At 40.3% G+C, this 17500-nt stretch overlaps 1 protein-coding gene across 2 annotated transcripts in view; it reads right to left on the bottom strand.

The window, feature by feature from the left end:
• Nucleotides 1–17500, bottom strand: part of LOC128702378 (leucine-rich repeat-containing protein 20) — a 63749-nt gene that overhangs the window by 31139 nt on the left and 15110 nt on the right. The window contains exon 1 of one of the 2 annotated variants that reach the window (XM_053796620.2): nt 15428–15561. The exons of the other annotated variant lie outside the window; for it this stretch is intronic. Coding sequence (XP_053652595.1) covers nt 15428–15494 — 67 coding nt within the window. The 5' untranslated portion in view covers nt 15495–15561. Of the gene's footprint in view, nt 1–15427; nt 15562–17500 lie in introns of those variants that run through there. 2 annotated transcript variants of the gene reach the window in all.

The following is a 17500-nucleotide window of genomic DNA, read 5'->3' on the forward strand; positions in this document are numbered from 1 at the left end:
TTTTTTTTTTTTTTACGTTTCATACCTTGGCAGTTATTTCAAATTTATTTTACGATGTTTACCAAGTTTAGCTTAAGATCTTAATAAAGCTCCACTGTGGGTAAAATAATTTTTTCTTCCCTATTTAGTGTTTATGAATTACCACTGATAATAATATTATTACAATCATAACTAAACGCTAAACCCACAACGGTCATATAGAATATGATGAAGAGACTTGCGAGTTGAATGACAAACGGCAATCGCGTGTCAACGTGCGTAAACAGCCCGGTTGTGATGACTATGTATACAGGAAGGCCACTTACCTGTCTTAACCCTCCTCTCCTCCCTCCCACCCTTTTTCAGTATTTCCATCCTTCCCCTTCCTTCTCCCTCCCCATCTTACCACAGCTCTGGTGGTGCTGATGATTAATGACTGTGTCTGCTTACACTAGATACATTTTTTTTCTTTATGTAGATGGGGTTTACCTCCAGTGCAAACTGAGGGGACCCATAGCCTTGAAGTTGATAAAACTCTTCCAGGAAAAATATTTATTTCTCCCTCAGGTTGTTTCACTATTCCACTTCTACCACCCCATCATATATATATATATATATATATATATATATATATATATATATATATATATATATATATATATATATATATATATAATAGATATACTGTGTGATGTATAGAGGTGAAAATTATTATTATATTCGTGCGAATGAGTTAAACTAGTAGGGGTCATACAGCGCTTAAAGAATATATAATTAGGTTTGGTCCAGAAAGAAGTTTCAGTACCGTGGATCAAGAGCCCTTCAACATTCAGGCACCCCTTCCTGCAAGAGACAGGTGAGAAATATATACAGTAAGCGAGCGTGACCTGGGGTGGCCTGGGTGTGGTAGTGCAGATGCATCAACGGATCACTATTGCATAACTTGATCATTTACATCACCCCTCCAGCAGACCACAAGGCACTAAGAAACATACAGGTAGCAACAAACTCGCTCAGCCCCACTGCCATTCCACTTTGTGATTCACAACAACTGGTTATGCATATACAATAAATAACTGAAATCGTAAATATTATTAACAAATTATCATTAAATCTGTAGGGATTATGCAACGCCTGGGATATAGGTGATCATATTTGATTCAAGGAAGAGGGCACATTCAATTTCTTCGATCAAGGTCCTTCACCAGCATCAAGGCACCCTCCTTTAAGTTATTAGTAAAGCAGATGTTTGTGGGTGGTGGGGAGGGTGGCGGCCTTGAGGGTGCTGGGTGGGTAAAACAAGCAGGCCGGAGGTGGGTGGGAGGCCGGGGGTGTTGGCCTTGGCAGGAGTGGCTGCAGGGGAAGGGAGGGGGCACTGATGGCTACAAGGACACTGCACACCCTCATCATGAGCAACCTGCACACTAGCAGCACTGTGCCACGCTGAGCAACCTCAACACTAGCAACAGTACCATGATGAACAACCTACACAGCAGCTACAGTGCCACGCTGAGCAACCTAAACACCAGCAAGTGCCATGCTGAGCTACCTACACAACAGCAACTGTGTCACGCTGAGCAACCTACACAACAGCAACTGTCACGCTAAGCAACCTACACAGCAGCAGCAGTGCCACGCTGAGCAACCAACACAGCAACACCAATGCCACACTGAACACCATCTTGTCGCCAGGCTGACAAAGGGTGTGTGTTGTGCCAGCTTGTAAAGGTGTGTAGTTCATCAGGAGTCACGCAGATATACTACACAAGACCTGCCCCTCTCTTCCTCATGTAACGGTGCCACAAGGTACTGTCTTTCTGCCGTTTTCTGCGGTGCTAACGTTTAAGGGTAGCCATTAGTAATAGTCAGTCGTGATGTCTTCCGCGCTGCAGATGTGCTTAACGGTGCTCCCACACTTTTCATCATTATTACTTTCCTTGTATAGGTTACAGCTTGAGGCCTTCCGCATTCATGTGTTTACGTTCACATTCAAACTAGATTTCCCTGATTATTATTATTATTATTGTTGTTATTATTGTTATTTATGTTCACGAGGAAATGATTAACATGCAGGAGTTAACGCCTAAGAAATGGATGATAATCAGGTTTCATCCAAGGAAAGGAAGGATAGCTCACATTCATTGCATCAAGCGCCCTAAGCCAATACCAAACTAGCTTGAGCTACCTAGCCAATAATAAATACATATAATATAATGCCACTTAGTCCTTTCCAGCTAATCTTTGGTCAGCCTAAATTTGGTTGTTGCTGTTTAGTGTAAGTGAGTGTTTCGTGACGCCAAGACTAGTTGTCGCGAGGCTATTGCAACAATGAATTAATACTTTTATATGTGTGAGTACATTATATATATATATATATATATATATATATATATATATATATATATATATATATATATATATAAATAAATATATATATATATATTATATATATATATATTATATATATATATATATATATATATATATATATATATATATATATATATATATATATATATACATACATATTTTTTTAGTTTATTTTATAGATTTGGTTGTCTCGTTATATCATGAAGATATCTTCTTGAATTTCATTTACCTTGTGTGATAGGATGTTCCAAGAGATGGTAATTTCCAAGAAATATTAACTCCATCACTGCTGGAACGAAACCTTTGAAGCTTCCGTAGCTACTGAACTTTAAACTTTAAATGGAATACTTTAACGATATCCTCATTATCCTACCGATTTCAACACTCGATGTATGAAACGTGACTGGAAACAACTAGCTTATCTTCTTGCTATGAACTATCACACAGAATAGGATAGCAGCACACTGGTGATGTATTCAATATTTAAAAAAAAAGTAGATATCCCCTTGAAAGGTAGGTTTCCTTCAAATGAGAGGGATATCCCGTACTCGGGGAAAATATTGACAGTTTAGCAAGACGTGAGTGATAATACATCGTCACAGAACAATTCATATAAAGTTTGAAAGATGGTGCCATGTATGTTGAAAGTGTTGGAGATGAGTCAGCGTCTATATGCTGTAGGTGATGCAGATGGAGTCAGCGTCTGCAGGTGCTGAGGTAGATGGTATCAGCATATGCATTTTTTAAGTACTGGAGAAAATAGCGTCATTTGCAGGTGTTGGAGTCTGCTGGGGTACAGCATGAAAGACTATTATTATTATTATTATTATTAAGTATTGCTGAACACTTAAGGGTCATAATACGTGTTGGGGATGGGAGATAATACGATTTGATCCGAAGAAAGGGTGGGTAGCTCCAATTTATGGTATCAAGTCATTATTCCCGAAGTTAAGGCGTGGAGTCTCAGTGGTCTCAGTGTTCAGTGGTCAGTCGTCACAGTGTTCAGTGGTCAGTCTTCAGTGTTCAGTGGTCAGTCGTCACGTGAGGTCACAGACCCTGAGCTGCTTTGGGGATTAGCGTGGACGGTTACAAAGCATGGCTTGCTTCTGCAGTGTTTTAAAAACTGAGTTTGGAGAGTTGAAGGAGGAGGTCTTGCTTCTCCAGGAGGAGATTAGGAGGCTGAAGGTCCACCTCAATGGGCCTGGGAGAGAGTGTGAGGTGGTTGGAGATGTGGGGAATGAGGCTTCTAGCAGTGAGGTGCAGTCTGTCTCTCACTGTGAGGAGGCTGTAGGTGGGGAGGTAGCAACGGGTACCAGCAGTGAGGTGCAGCCCAGCACCTGCTACAAGTGGCGAGTTGTTCACAGTAATGGGAGGCGCATCAGAGTAAGGAAAGTTAAGAGTGAAGATCTGAAGGTAGGAAATCGCTTCTCTGTTCTCCAGGATGAATGTACTTCAGTGGCCAGTGAAGGTAAGGGTACTACTGCCCCTGCTAATGAAGGTAAGCGCATTCTTGTGGTTGGTGACTCTCAGGTAAGATATGTTGACCGTGCTTTTTGTAATAGGAATAAGAAGATGAGAGATAGAGTGTGCTTCCCTGGAGCTGGTGTTGGGGACATTGTCAACAGACTGGATAATATCATGTCAGGTAATGGGAACAAGCCCATTATCTGTCTCAGTGCTGGTGGAAATGATATTGGGAAGGGTAGGAGAGAAGAGCTGCTAGATAAGTACAGGTCAGCTATAGATTTCATTAAGTCTAAGGGAGGGATCCCAATCATATGTAGCATCTTGCCTAGAAGGGGAGTAGGAAATGAATGGTTGTCTAGGGCAATTGGTGTAAATTGCTGGCTAGACAGATACTGCAAGGAACTTGCAATCCCATTCATTGACAACTGGAACAACTTTTATGGCAAACATGATATGTATGCAAGGGATGGGGTTCATCTCTCTGGGGCAGGGGTGGTAGCACTTGCAGACTCGATTGAGAAGGCCATTGGTGAAATGCCTATGATTTTAAACTGATGGAAGATAGAGGTATGGGTGTGTGTGGGAAACAAGCAGGTTGCAACACTAGGGTTGGAAACAGTAAATGTATAAAAGGCATTCAGCATGAAGTTATAAATAAAGACAATAGAACAGGTCAGAAAACAAAGGGGGACAGCAGAGGGCAGCAAGGGACTAGCTCCCTTAAGGTTTACTATACTAATAGCAGGAGTGTTAGAAATAAGATAGATGAGCTAAGATTAATTGCAAGTGCAGGAAACATAGATATTATTGCTATAACAGAGACCTGGCTCAATCTGAAAGATAGAGAGATGCCATCTGAATGTCACATACAAGGCTATAAATTATTCCACACTGACAGGGTCAACAGGAAAGGTGGTGGAGTAGCGATGTATGTCAGAGACAATTTAAATTGTTGTGTTAGACAAGATATTAAATTAGAAGCGTCAGCCACTGAATCTGTTTGGTTACAGCTTCTCGAGGGCCGAGAAAAACTAATTTTGGGTGTGATTTACAGGGCCCCAAATCTTGATAGGGAGTGCAGTAAACTTCTATGGGACGAAATTCGTAAGGCATCTACATACGAAAATGTTGTGCTAATGGGAGATTTCAACTATAGACAGATTGACTGGAGCAATTTGACAGGAAATTTAGAGTCGGGTGACTTTCTTGATACGATCCAGGATTGTTTTTTAAAACAGTTTGTGACAGAGCCAACTAGGGGAAATAACCTCCTTGACTTGGTTCTTGCCAGTAGGGAAACACTAATTAATAATCTTGAGGTTAATGATGAGCTTGGGGAGAGTGATCACAAATCACTCAGTTTTAACATATCATGGAATTCCCCTAATAATGGCAATCAAGTCTCCGTCCCTGACTTTCGCTTGGCTGATTTCATAGGACTGAAAAATTACTTAGGTGGGCTGAACTGGAATGACCTGACTAGGGGTCAGGTAGGTGGTGATGGTTGCCGATATGATGCTTTCCAGGGCATAGTTCTAGCTGCTCAGTCAAATTATGTTCCAAATAGGGAAATCAGATCAAACAAAAATGATCCTAAATGGATGAACAATAGATTAAAATATCTGATTGGTCAAAAGAGAGGCATATATAGGCAAATCAAAAGAGGAGAGGGGCAATTAAGAAATCGATATATTCAGTTAAAGAGAGAAATAAAAAAGGGAATTAGAAAAGCAAAAAGAGATTATGAGGTTAAAGTTGCAAGAGAATCGAAGACTAACCCAAAAGGATTCTTTCAGGTATACAGAAGTAAGATCAGGGACAAGATAGGCCCACTCAAAAGTTCCTCGGGTCAGCTCACTGACAGTGATAAGGAAATGTGTAGAATTTTTAACACATACTTCCTCTCAGTTTTTACACAGGAGGATACCAGTGATATTCCAGTAATGATAAATTATGTAGAACAGGACGATAATAAACTGTGCACTATTAGGGTCACAAGTGACATGGTCCTTAGGCAAATAGATAAATTAAAACCTAACAAATCCCCAGGCCCTGATGAACTGTATGCAAGGGTTCTAAAGGAATGTAAAGAGGAGCTTAGCACACCTTTGGCTAATCTTTTCAACATATCACTACAAACTGGCATGGTGCCAGATAAGTGGAAAATGGCAAATGTGATACCTATTTTCAAAACAGGTGACAGGTCCTTAGCTTCGAACTATAGACCAATAAGCCTAACCTCCATAGTGGGAAAATTTATGGAATCAATAATTGCCGAGGCAGTTCGTAGCCACCTTGAAAAGCATAAATTAATCAACGAATCTCAGCATGGTTTTACAAAGGGACGTTCCTGCCTTACGAATTTATTAACTTTTTTCACTAAGGTATTTGAGGAGGTAGATCATGGTAACGAATATGATATTGTGTATATGGACTTCAGTAAGGCTTTTGACAGGGTCCCACATCAGAGACTATTGAGGAAAATTAAAGCACATGGAATAGGAGGAGAAATTTTTTCCTGGATAGAGGCATGGTTGACAAATAGGCAGCAGAGAGTTTGCATAAATGGGGAGAAATCAGAGTGGGGAAGCGTCACGAGCGGTGTTCCACAGGGGTCAGTGTTGGGCCCCCTGCTGTTCACAATCTACATAAACGACATAGATGAGGGCATAAAGAGCGACATCGGCAAGTTTGCCGATGACACCAAAATAGGCCGTCGAATTCATTCTGACGAGGACATTCGAGCACTCCAGGAAGATTTGAATAGACTGATGCAGTGGTCGGAGAAGTGGCAGATGCAGTTTAATATAGACAAATGCAAAGTTCTAAATGTTGGACAGGACAATAACCATGCCACATATAAACTAAATAATGTAGATCTTAATATTACGGATTGCGAAAAAGATTTAGGAGTTCTGGTTAGCAGTAATCTGAAACCAAGACAACAGTGCATAAGTGTTCGCAATAAAGCTAATAGAATCCTTGGCTTCATATCAAGAAACATAAATAATAGGAGTCCTCAGGTTGTTCTTCAACTCTATACATCCTTGGTTAGGCCTCATTTAGATTATGCTGCACAGTTTTGGTCACCGTATTACAGAATGGATATAAATTCTCTGGAAAATGTACAAAGGAGGATGACAAAGATGATCCCATGTATCAGAAACCTTCCCTATGAGGATAGACTAAGGGCCCTGAAACTGCACTCTCTAGAAAGACGTAGAATTAGGGGGGATATGATTGAGGTTTATAAGTGGAAGACAGGAATAAATAAAGGGGATGTAAATAGTGTGCTGATAATATCTAGCCTAGACAGGACTCGCAGCAATGGTTTTAAGTTGGAAAAATTCAGATTCAGGAGGGATATAGGAAAGTACTGGTTTGGTAATAGAGTTGTGGATGAGTGGAACAAACTCCCAAGTACCGTTATAGAGGCCAGAACGTTGTGTAGCTTTAAAAATAGGTTGGATAAATACATGAGTAGATGTGGGTGGGTGTGAGTTAGACCTGATAGCTTGTGCTAACGGGTCGGTTGCCGTGTTCCTCCCTTGAGTCAATGTGACCTGACCTGACTAGGTTGGGTGCATTGGCTTAAGCCGGTAGGGACTTGGACCTGCCTCGCATGGGCCAGTAGGCCTTCTGCAGTGTTCCTTCGTTCTTATGTTCTTATGTTCTAATCTGAGTATTGACCTGTTTGCTCCTTTATCTCTCTCTAGTGTCTCTGTTGACTGGGATCTCCGTGTGCCAGACATAAGGGGCTCCTCATATTGTAATCTCTGGCAGGGTAGATGTGGGGAGGGAGGTAGAGGTTTGTCAGGCTTCCTGCACGGGACGACCTTGAAGGTTTGTTCACGACCAAGTGTCGCGTGTTTCGTTTACCTACAGTCAGCTGTGTTGACCTTCAGTCAGCTGTGTTTACCGTCAGTCAGCTGTTTACCTTCTAGTAGTCAGTGTGTTCCACACTAGGTATACACAATGTATGCAGATAAGTGCTAGTAAAATGGACTCAGTATATTTATCGCATATATTACCAATATTTACATCGGAGGCAGCAAGCAATTATAGAAGAATACAGTGAAGTGTGTCGCCTTCACAATGAAAATGGTAACTAAAGTTTTCAGTATCACCCAGTCCTTACCCAGGAGTACAGAACAAAAGTTATAAAATGTCATGTGTATTGATTATTCCCAAATTAAGCCTTTCAAAGCAGGTGTCTTGACGCCGGTGAAGAGCTGTTGATCCATGTAATTGTATTTTATATTTTATTTTAATCAAGGGAGGTGCTAAGCCTGTAGGGTCACAGAGCCCCTGGGGAATGAGAGGCATTTGGGTTTAATCCAGGGAAGGATAATTCCAGTTCCTTGGTTCACGAACCCAATCACCGGCATCAAGGTACCTCCCTAGAGGGTCCAGAGAATTGGAGCTACTCTCCCTTTCTTTGGATCAAACCTGTCTATCTCCCATTCTCAGGCGCTGAATAACTCCTATGCATTTACGTTTCTTCGTGAATATGTAATAATAAAAATGTTTATCCCCAGTAAATAAATTAATTACACCAGTCTAGAAGTGCCGATATCTTGTCGTGAACAAAAAGTGTTCAGCGTGGCAGTAGTGAATTATGTGAAAGATCAAAGGTTGGTAATATCATTTTTTTCAGTTTGCATGATAAGAAGACTGCAAGGTCACAGTCAGATTGACTCGTCTGTCGCAATACAAGTTGAAGGATGCTGACAAAGAACAAAGAAGTCTTCATTACATGACTCGATGAATAAAAGGAGACTAGTATATTCAAGGGCAAGTGCTAAGCCTACAGTGGTCTTATGAAGCCTATAAAAAAGACAACTGATGCCTATTTACAAGTTTTTTTTTTTCAAAAGGCAAGACTATTGTTATAAGGACTACTCCTTTAACAAATAATTATGCCTATGCCCGTTGCATTCTTGGTTCCAGTCCAGTTTCTGAGGAACTGAAGGAGATGCATAATATTTTTAAATATTATGCTAATGTACAAATGACTATATGATTCTGCAAATTAAATTATATATATATATATATATATATATATATATATATATATATATATATATATATATATATATATATATATATATATATATATATATATATATATATATATATATATATAATGTCGTGCCGAATAGGCAGAACTTGCGATCTTGGCTTAAATAGCAACGCTCATCTTGCCATATAGGACAAGTGAAAATTTGTGTATGTAATAATTTCGCCAAAATCGTTCTAAACCTAACGAAAAAAATATATTTCACCGTGTTTGTTTAGTGTTAAATTATTGTAAACAAATCTAAAATATATTTAGTTGGGTTAGGTTAAAATAAATTGTTCTTGTTATAATAAGGTTAGGTAAGTTTTCTAAGTTCCCTTTGGTGCCAAATTATAAATTTTTACATCAACATTAATGAAAAAAATATATCTATAAACGTATAAGAGAAAATTTTAGAAATGACTTAATTTTAAATGAGTTCTTGCTAATTGACCAGTTTTACATATTCGGCACGACATATATATATATATATATATATATATATATATATATATATATATATATATATACATGTATATAGACATGGTCAAGAGGTTCAATTGTTGTACAAACTAAACATCAGAATGATCTCCTGGGATTTTCAGGCGCATCAGTCTCTAGAGTTTATATGAAATGGTGTGAAAAACACAAAACATCCAGTGAGCTGCATTTTGTGGGCGAAAACACCTGGTTAATGAGAAATGTCAGAAGAAAATGGCCAGACTAGTTCCAGCTGACAGAACGGCGACAATAACTGCAATAACCACGTGTTACAATGGTGGTATGCATAAGAGCATCTCTGAATGCACAACACATAATATATATATATATATATATATATATATATATATATATATATATATATATATATATATATATATATATATATATAAACAAAAGACCGTACCAGGTTTCACTCTTGTCAGCTAAAAATAGAAAACTAAGGCTACAGCAGGCACAGGCTCACCAAAACTGGACAGCTGAAGATTGGAAAAATGTCTCCTTGTCTGACAAATAAATTTATGTTGCCACATGCAGATGGTAGGATCAAAATTTAGTATAAACAACCGATATATCTGCAGCAACTGCGTGATGCAATCATGTGAACATCGACCAGAATCTCTATGGAATGTTTCCAGCACCTTGTTGAATCCATACCACGAAGAATTCAGGCTGCTCTGGGAGCAAAAGGTGGCTCTATCCAGCACTAGAAGTGTGTACCTAATAAAGTGACTACCGAGTGTATACATATATAAATTTTAAGAAATGTGCACTAGACAATATTTATACAAAGTTATAATTAATTTTAGGTAGGCAAGTTGTTACACGGACTGGGTTATTTTCAAGCATTCTAATTTCTACCCCAGAATTCACAGGTTGATTATGCTGTCAAACTGTTTACGGTTAAGAATCTAATCAGTGAGGGGAAAGTGAGGTGTAACACCAAAGCTACAGTTGATTATTCAGTCACGGTAGTACACCCCTAGTGCCAGACTCTTGATTGTACATATACATCTACTGCATATCTGTTAATGGTTCCAGGGCTCATCCTCATTGCTCATCTCAGAAAGCTCTGAACTGAAAGGGAAATATTACAGAATTATGATTAAGAAGCAAAATAAGTTAAAGGTTAGTGACTGGGCCTACAATACCGAACATAAGTAGTTGATTTTAATAAAGGCGAAAATAATAATAAAAATAACTATTAATAATATTATATATATTTATGGGGAAGTGCTAAACCCATAGGGGCCATATGGTACTTGGGGATTGGGAGGTAATCAAGACTGATCCAAGGGAGGGAAGGGTAACTAATTCCTAGGCTCACAAGCGCTTCGCCGGCATCAAGGCTCATCATTTAAAGGAAATCATAGCAAAATAAACTAGGAAAACTTGGACCCAAAAGGCGGACCAGACACATGAAGAACAAGGCTTCTGGATGCAGTCACAGGAAATGTTTTGAGCCAGCAATCAAAAAACCCACAAGAATGAGATCGAAATATAAACCAGCTTAGGCTCTACCTGGTCTTCACCGTCAGTGAGTCAGACGTGAACCTGAAGACCTTAATTGAGAGGACTAGGGAAGACATAGCTGATACACACAACTTTAAGATGAATTAAGGCAGCTAGGGATTTATAACTAAAAATCTGGAATTGTACGAGGAAAAGGTGGGTGCAAATCCACAGCTTCAGGAATATGTATGATAAGGCCCAAGGGACCAGGAAACAGAAATTTCGAAGTGGTCTAGGAGGCGGGGTTGACAGACACGACCCCTCAAAATACAAATTGGTGAGTAGTCGCACATTCACACTTAAAGACAGCAAATGGAGTACCCAAGACAAGGATATACAGATGGCCTCTCAACACCCAAATAAACCAATGACACTAGAAAATCTGCACACGTGTAAAGAAGTAGAATGAGGTATAAAGCGATACTGTAGTCTCATCATCACTCGATAGGAAGTTTGCAGGAGCCTCATGAACCATAGCTTGATCCGGCAGACTCAGCTAGGTAATCACTGGTACATACACTTGGCATTATATTCACGAGGAAGCGATAAACCCCTATGGTCCAAAGGAGAGGATAACCCAATTCCTTGGATCAAAAGCCCTTCATCAGCCCCGAGGCACCCTCCTTGAAGCGACACACTGGAGGATGACGTACCCTGCTGACCTGTCAGATTCGCAACAAGAGCCACACGCGACTTCACACGTTACCGATGTTTACTCTAGCTCACTTATCCCAACCCTGAATGAACTAGCCCGTGTTTACACTGTCAAGACGCACCGCCAGCCAGCAGTACAGTTTAAACATGTGTTGTTCATACATTTTTGCATGGATCCATTGGTCCTTCACGTTTACCGCCTGGACACTAATGTGCTCGCTAACAAAAGGCTGCTGACTCGCCTATTTATATTTTACATTGTGAAATAAGGGATATTAAATGCTGATATTAGCGTGTCTCTCCCCACCTCAGAATATTGATGGTCACAAGGTTCACCATCATGGGAACGCCTCGTCCCTCCACAGAAGCACATACACCCGAGGTTCAGCTAACATGTGAGCGTCTCGTCCCTCCTCGGAAGCACTGATAATTTTAATCAGAGGTTCTGCCATTATGTGAGCGATTCGTCCCACCTCAGAAGTACTGATATACCCGGGGTTCAACTGTCATTCAGGAGCACAAAGAAACAAAGGTGGTCCCTTATCACTCCTGAGTCATATATCCGCACGTCGTAGTATTATAACAAGCCTGACTAAGCTTGGGAAATACCTCAACAATATTAGTACTGAGTCGCAGAAACCTTATATTATTCGGTCTCAGACCAAGATTCCTAAATCTAAAAGAAAAGATTGCAGGAATAAGAATCGCCACATTTAGAAACATAAGAGCGGTATAATAGTACTGTTAGCAGCAATTTTATTGCTATTAATATTATGACTTTTAAAAATGAATGTTTTTATTCTTTACTGTGCATATAAATACTAGAGAGTAAGAAACACCAACAACCTACATTCATTTTACTATGCTAATTCTCCTACGGAGTACTCCTTTCATTTCTTGATTCTGTATAAAAATCACAATTATATGTATTCTTTATTTAGAGTTAATTAAGTTATATAAATCTGTTAACGTATATTTAACATTAAGTTAGCAAAAAAAAAAAAAAAGGCCACAATACGTCCGGCAATGAGATGGCAGAGATTAACCAAGAAATATTCATATCTCAAAGATTATTTTGCCTGTGGTACAACAATGGGTTGCCTCTCCAGTCACTAACGCCGAAGGCCGCTAATGACTGAATGATGCGTTTCTGACCCACTGTAAAAATATACAGAAATTTATGTGTAGAAATTGCTGTGGTAATTATTATTTTTAATTTTCCCTTGAGTTTTGAAACTCAATATAATAAGTAATAACTTGAAAATTTTTATGCTGATAATTATAGTTTAAACACTTGAAAAAACACACTGGTTTGCAACAAGGCTAGTTCCAGAGCTCAGGGAAATGTCGTACGAGGAAAGGTTGAGGGAAATCGGACTGACGACACTGGAGGACAGAAGGGTCAGGGGAGACATGATAACGACATACAAGATACTGCGGGGAATAGACAAGGTGGACAGAGACAGGATGTTCCAGAGAGGGGACACAGAAACAAGGGGTCACAATTGGAAGCTGAAGACTCAGATGAGTCACAGGGATGTTAGGAAGTATTTCTTCAGTCATAGAGTCGTCAGGAAGTGGAATAGCCTAGCAAGTGAGGTAGTGGAGGCAGGAACCAAACATAGTTTTAAGAAGAGGTATGACAAAACTCAGGAAGCAGAGAGGGAGAGGACCTAGTAACGATCAGTGAAGAGGCGGGGCCAGGAGCTGAGTCTCGACCCCTGCAACCACAATTAGGCGAGTACAATTAGGTGAGTACTGAGTTGACATTAATGATCGTACTAGTGTATGGGGTACCGTAAATTGTGTGAATTTCGTACAGCACATTTCATCAATAACCAAGAGTACATTATTATTGTTTATAATATTCAACAACCGCTCAACTCATATGGGCCATACAGCGCCGTAACAAGTACAATTAACACATTTAAGTTCTGGACACCATATTTATTATGGCAGGACCTCGGTAACCTTGGTGGTGCAGGTTCTTGTCCTGTGTAGTGGTTGGCTGGTGCTTCTCTGGTCACCCCTCTCCCCCTACCCTAGTGGTTTGCACAAGGGGTGCCGCGTAGATCACTGGTAAGATTCGAATCACAATCTCAAGCGCGGATAAATAAATATATGGGACACGTCCCTTAAACCCCTGCCCACCTAGCAGTAAAAACAGGTACCTGTGTATTAAGCAACTGCTGTGGGTATCATCCACGGAAAATATGTTAGACAATTCCAGTCCAGTTGGATGTCATAATGCAATTAAAAAAGCACTCGTCCTGTGTAAGAAAATTCCAGTACCTGTATTCAAGTGTACCTATACGATGTTAGTTAAAAAAAAAAGTCCGCACAGTTACGGTGAAGCACTAAACTCAGTGGTGCCATACGTCGCCTGAGGAATGCGAGGTAATCAAGTTTGGTCCAAGGAAGGGGTTAGGTTGATCCAATTCCTTGGATCAATAGCTTTCAACAGCATCACGGCAACCTTCACCCCTTCCCTACCGTGAAGGGCGCACATTTACTAAGAGACGCAGTTAAGATACCAAGAGGGATTATTATTATTATTATTATAATCAAAAAGAAGCGCTAAGCCACAAGGACTATACAGCTTATACCAAGAGGGAGCCAGGGTACACGGATAGCAGATAAGACGTAGATGATCTACAACGATGTTAGGGAACACACTATATGGTGCTCTTCATAGTGGGTGCCTTGATGTCAGTTTAGGTATCTTGACCTGGGGAATTGGAGCTACCCTCCCCCTTCCTTGCATCAACTTCATGAATGTAATGTGGTATTGTATTAAATTATTTCAAGTCTACGCATCTTTCTCTCCTTTAATTTTGTTAGTCATAAACTAGACATGATTTCCCTTATGAACCCATGTTGGATGTCTCATATGTTTCTAGATATTCTACCATTTTATTATGTTGCCTTTCATCATTTAAAGAGCTGTATGACCTTTACGGTTTAGCGCTTCCCCAAATAAAATAATATTTTCTTTCTTTTTACATTACCTTAGCCAGTATACTACTCAACGAAACTTGTCTGGTTTAATGTTAATAATTCTCATGCTTCAAAAAGTACGCTGTTGCATCTTTGTTAAAAGGTATAACGATACCGACAATGTGGATGAAAGGTCACAAGTGCACATGCACCTAGGACATCTTTACTGAAAAAAATCGGTCCTTGGTCACTGCTTGGACCTTGGAATGACCAAGGTCCAATAACCGAAACGTTTCCAATAAAAATGTCCAAAGTGTATGCACTTGAGTCCTTTCATCCATCTTTGTTAGGTCCACTTCACTGGTAAGTGGTCTTGATGTTCCACACAGTGCCCAAGACCATTATATTAAAACCCTTATGTTCATGTTATAGCTAAAAAGCCAGTGCCATCTGGTTCAAGGGATAGCCGTAATTCCTTGGATCAAGAGCTCTTCACCAGCATACTTTAAGGTATCCCTCTTGAACGGTCTTCCTGGTACAATGTTTACTCTATTAACCTTCTCTCAACAATGGTGAACTGTGAGAAATCTCCCAGCATTACCTTCCTTACATGATCAACCAAATAAAAACAATGTTTTTACTTAACCTGGATTACAGATATTCATAAACTACTGTTAATTCAGCAGCTAAAATAAGCATATCAGCATGCATGAACAATCACCTGAGTGATTCATGACGTCACGGCCGCCATCTTAAGTACAATCAGCTGCTTGGTTGCTGACGTCACAGTCGCCACTAGAGACAGCTCAAGCGCTAGCTATAAATAGTTAAAGACTGTGTGCAGAGTCGCCGGCATATTTCACTATCATATTATATGGATAGAACCATCACAATCTATGTTAAGACAGCGTTAACTAGCTCTTCTATCTATTAGTGCTCTGAACGTACCAAGATGACCTCCATTTTCCTGCGACTCATTACATTTAGCAACGACGTGAGCAGCTTGCCTGGCCATCACTACTCCCAACACCACAACACACCAGACACTACCCGCTGCGTTCGAGCATCATAGCTGACTCGATTTTGGCGCAACATATCATAATGTAGCGCACGCAACTAGCTGTATTCCCAACTTTATCCCAATAATAATTATGGGAAGGTAAAATTTCCATTTAAAAAATTAAAAATCCTGTTCTTGTTCGCTCTTCTTTAAATGTAGTTTCAACACTTGGTTCTCTACAGACCAACGTTTATTAGGCAAGAAACCTCTCAAGTGATCATGATAGATGCCTTGATGCTGGTGGTGAACTCTTAATTCAAGGAGGTAGACCTATAGCTCCTTTGCATTGACCCTGATTGTCTCTCAATCCTCAGTAGCGCTATGATACCTACGGGTTTACCTGGAGTTTACCTGGAGAGAGTTCCGGGGGTCAACGCCCCCGCGGCCCGGTCTGAGACCAGGCCTCCTGGTGGATCAGAGCCTGATCAGCCAGGCTGTTGCTGCTGGCTGCACGCAAACCAACATACGAGCCACAGCCCGGCTGATCCGGAACTGACTTTAGGTGCTTGTCCAGTGCCAGCTTGAAGACTGCCAGGGGTCTGTTGGTAATCCCCCTTATGTGTGCTGGGAGGCAGTTGAACAGTCTCGGGCCCCTGACACTTATTGTATGGTCTCTTAACGTGCTAGTGACACCCCTGCTTTTCATTGGGGGGATGGTGCATCGTCTGCCAAGTCTTTTGCTTTAGTAGTGGGTGATTTTCGTGTGCAAGTTCGGTACTAGTCCCTCTAGGATTTTCCAGGTGTATATAATCATGTATCTCTCCCTCCTGCGTTCCAGGGAATACAGGTTTAGGAACCTCAAGCGCTCCCAATAATTGAGGTGTTTTATCTCCGTTATGCGCGCCGTGAAAGTTCTCTGTACATTTTCTAGGTCGGCAATTTCACCTGCCTTGAAAGGTGCTGTTAGTGTGCAGCAATATTCCAGCCTAGATAGAACAAGTGACCTGAAGATGTTGGTGTTGGTGAGGGGCTCTTGATTTAGGGAATTGGATCTGTGATCCAGTTCCCCGAATTAAGCCTGAATGCCTTCCACATCCCCCCCAGGCGCTGTATAATCCTCCGGGTTTAGCGCTTCCCCCTTGATTATAATAATAACAATTAAAAAAAAAGTTAATCCAATTGCTTAATATAAAAGTATAAAGTTATCAAACTGGTATTCTTTTATTTGTTCACCAGCTCGATCCTCCGTCTATTAGAGTAAGCGCGAGAGATTGACTAGTTACCTATTTGTACTCTCCAGTTCACTCGAAGCTTTACTAAAAAAGAGGTACATAAAATACATAAACAATGAAATGCACTGAAAATAAATGAAGGTTATTATAAGCTATTACGCAGTGTAGAAGCGGCAGCACAACCTCTTAATCAATGTCAGTGTATCATCTTGGCTAAGAGCGTCAAATGTATGACCAACACTGGTATGAAAACGTGATTATTTGGTGTGAGATTTTTAACGAACGATCGGTGGGTTTCCGTTTTGTTCACGCTTCAAAGGTTTCTATCGATTTTGTGCATTACTGCATTTATTGGCAATATAGTATGTTATAATCAGTTAAAATTTGTTTATATACGACAACCTAGCACAACCAATGTAGAGCATATTGAGAAAGTGGCCCGGTGGCCTGGGGACTAAAGCTCTAGCTTCATGGGTTCGATTCCCGGCGGGTGGAAACACTTCGACACGTTTCCTTACACCTGTTGTCTTGTTCACCTAGCAGCAAATAGGTACCTGGGTGTTAGTCGACTGGTGTGGGTCGCATCCTGGGGGACAAGATTAAGGACCCCAGTGGAAACAAGTTAAACAGTCCTCGATGACGCACTGACTTTCTTGGGTTATCCTGGGTAGCTAACCCTCAGGGGTTAAAAAGCCGAACGAAATCTTATCTTGTAAGAAATAGATGTTTTTGGGAGCGGTTGCAGACCAGTTGTACTGTTAATTTTACATAGCTTTTGTATTTTTGCAA

The sequence above is a fragment of the Cherax quadricarinatus genome, chromosome 80 (genome assembly GCF_038502225.1).
Source record: "Cherax quadricarinatus isolate ZL_2023a chromosome 80, ASM3850222v1, whole genome shotgun sequence".
Classification (NCBI taxonomy): domain Eukaryota; kingdom Metazoa; phylum Arthropoda; class Malacostraca; order Decapoda; family Parastacidae; genus Cherax; species Cherax quadricarinatus.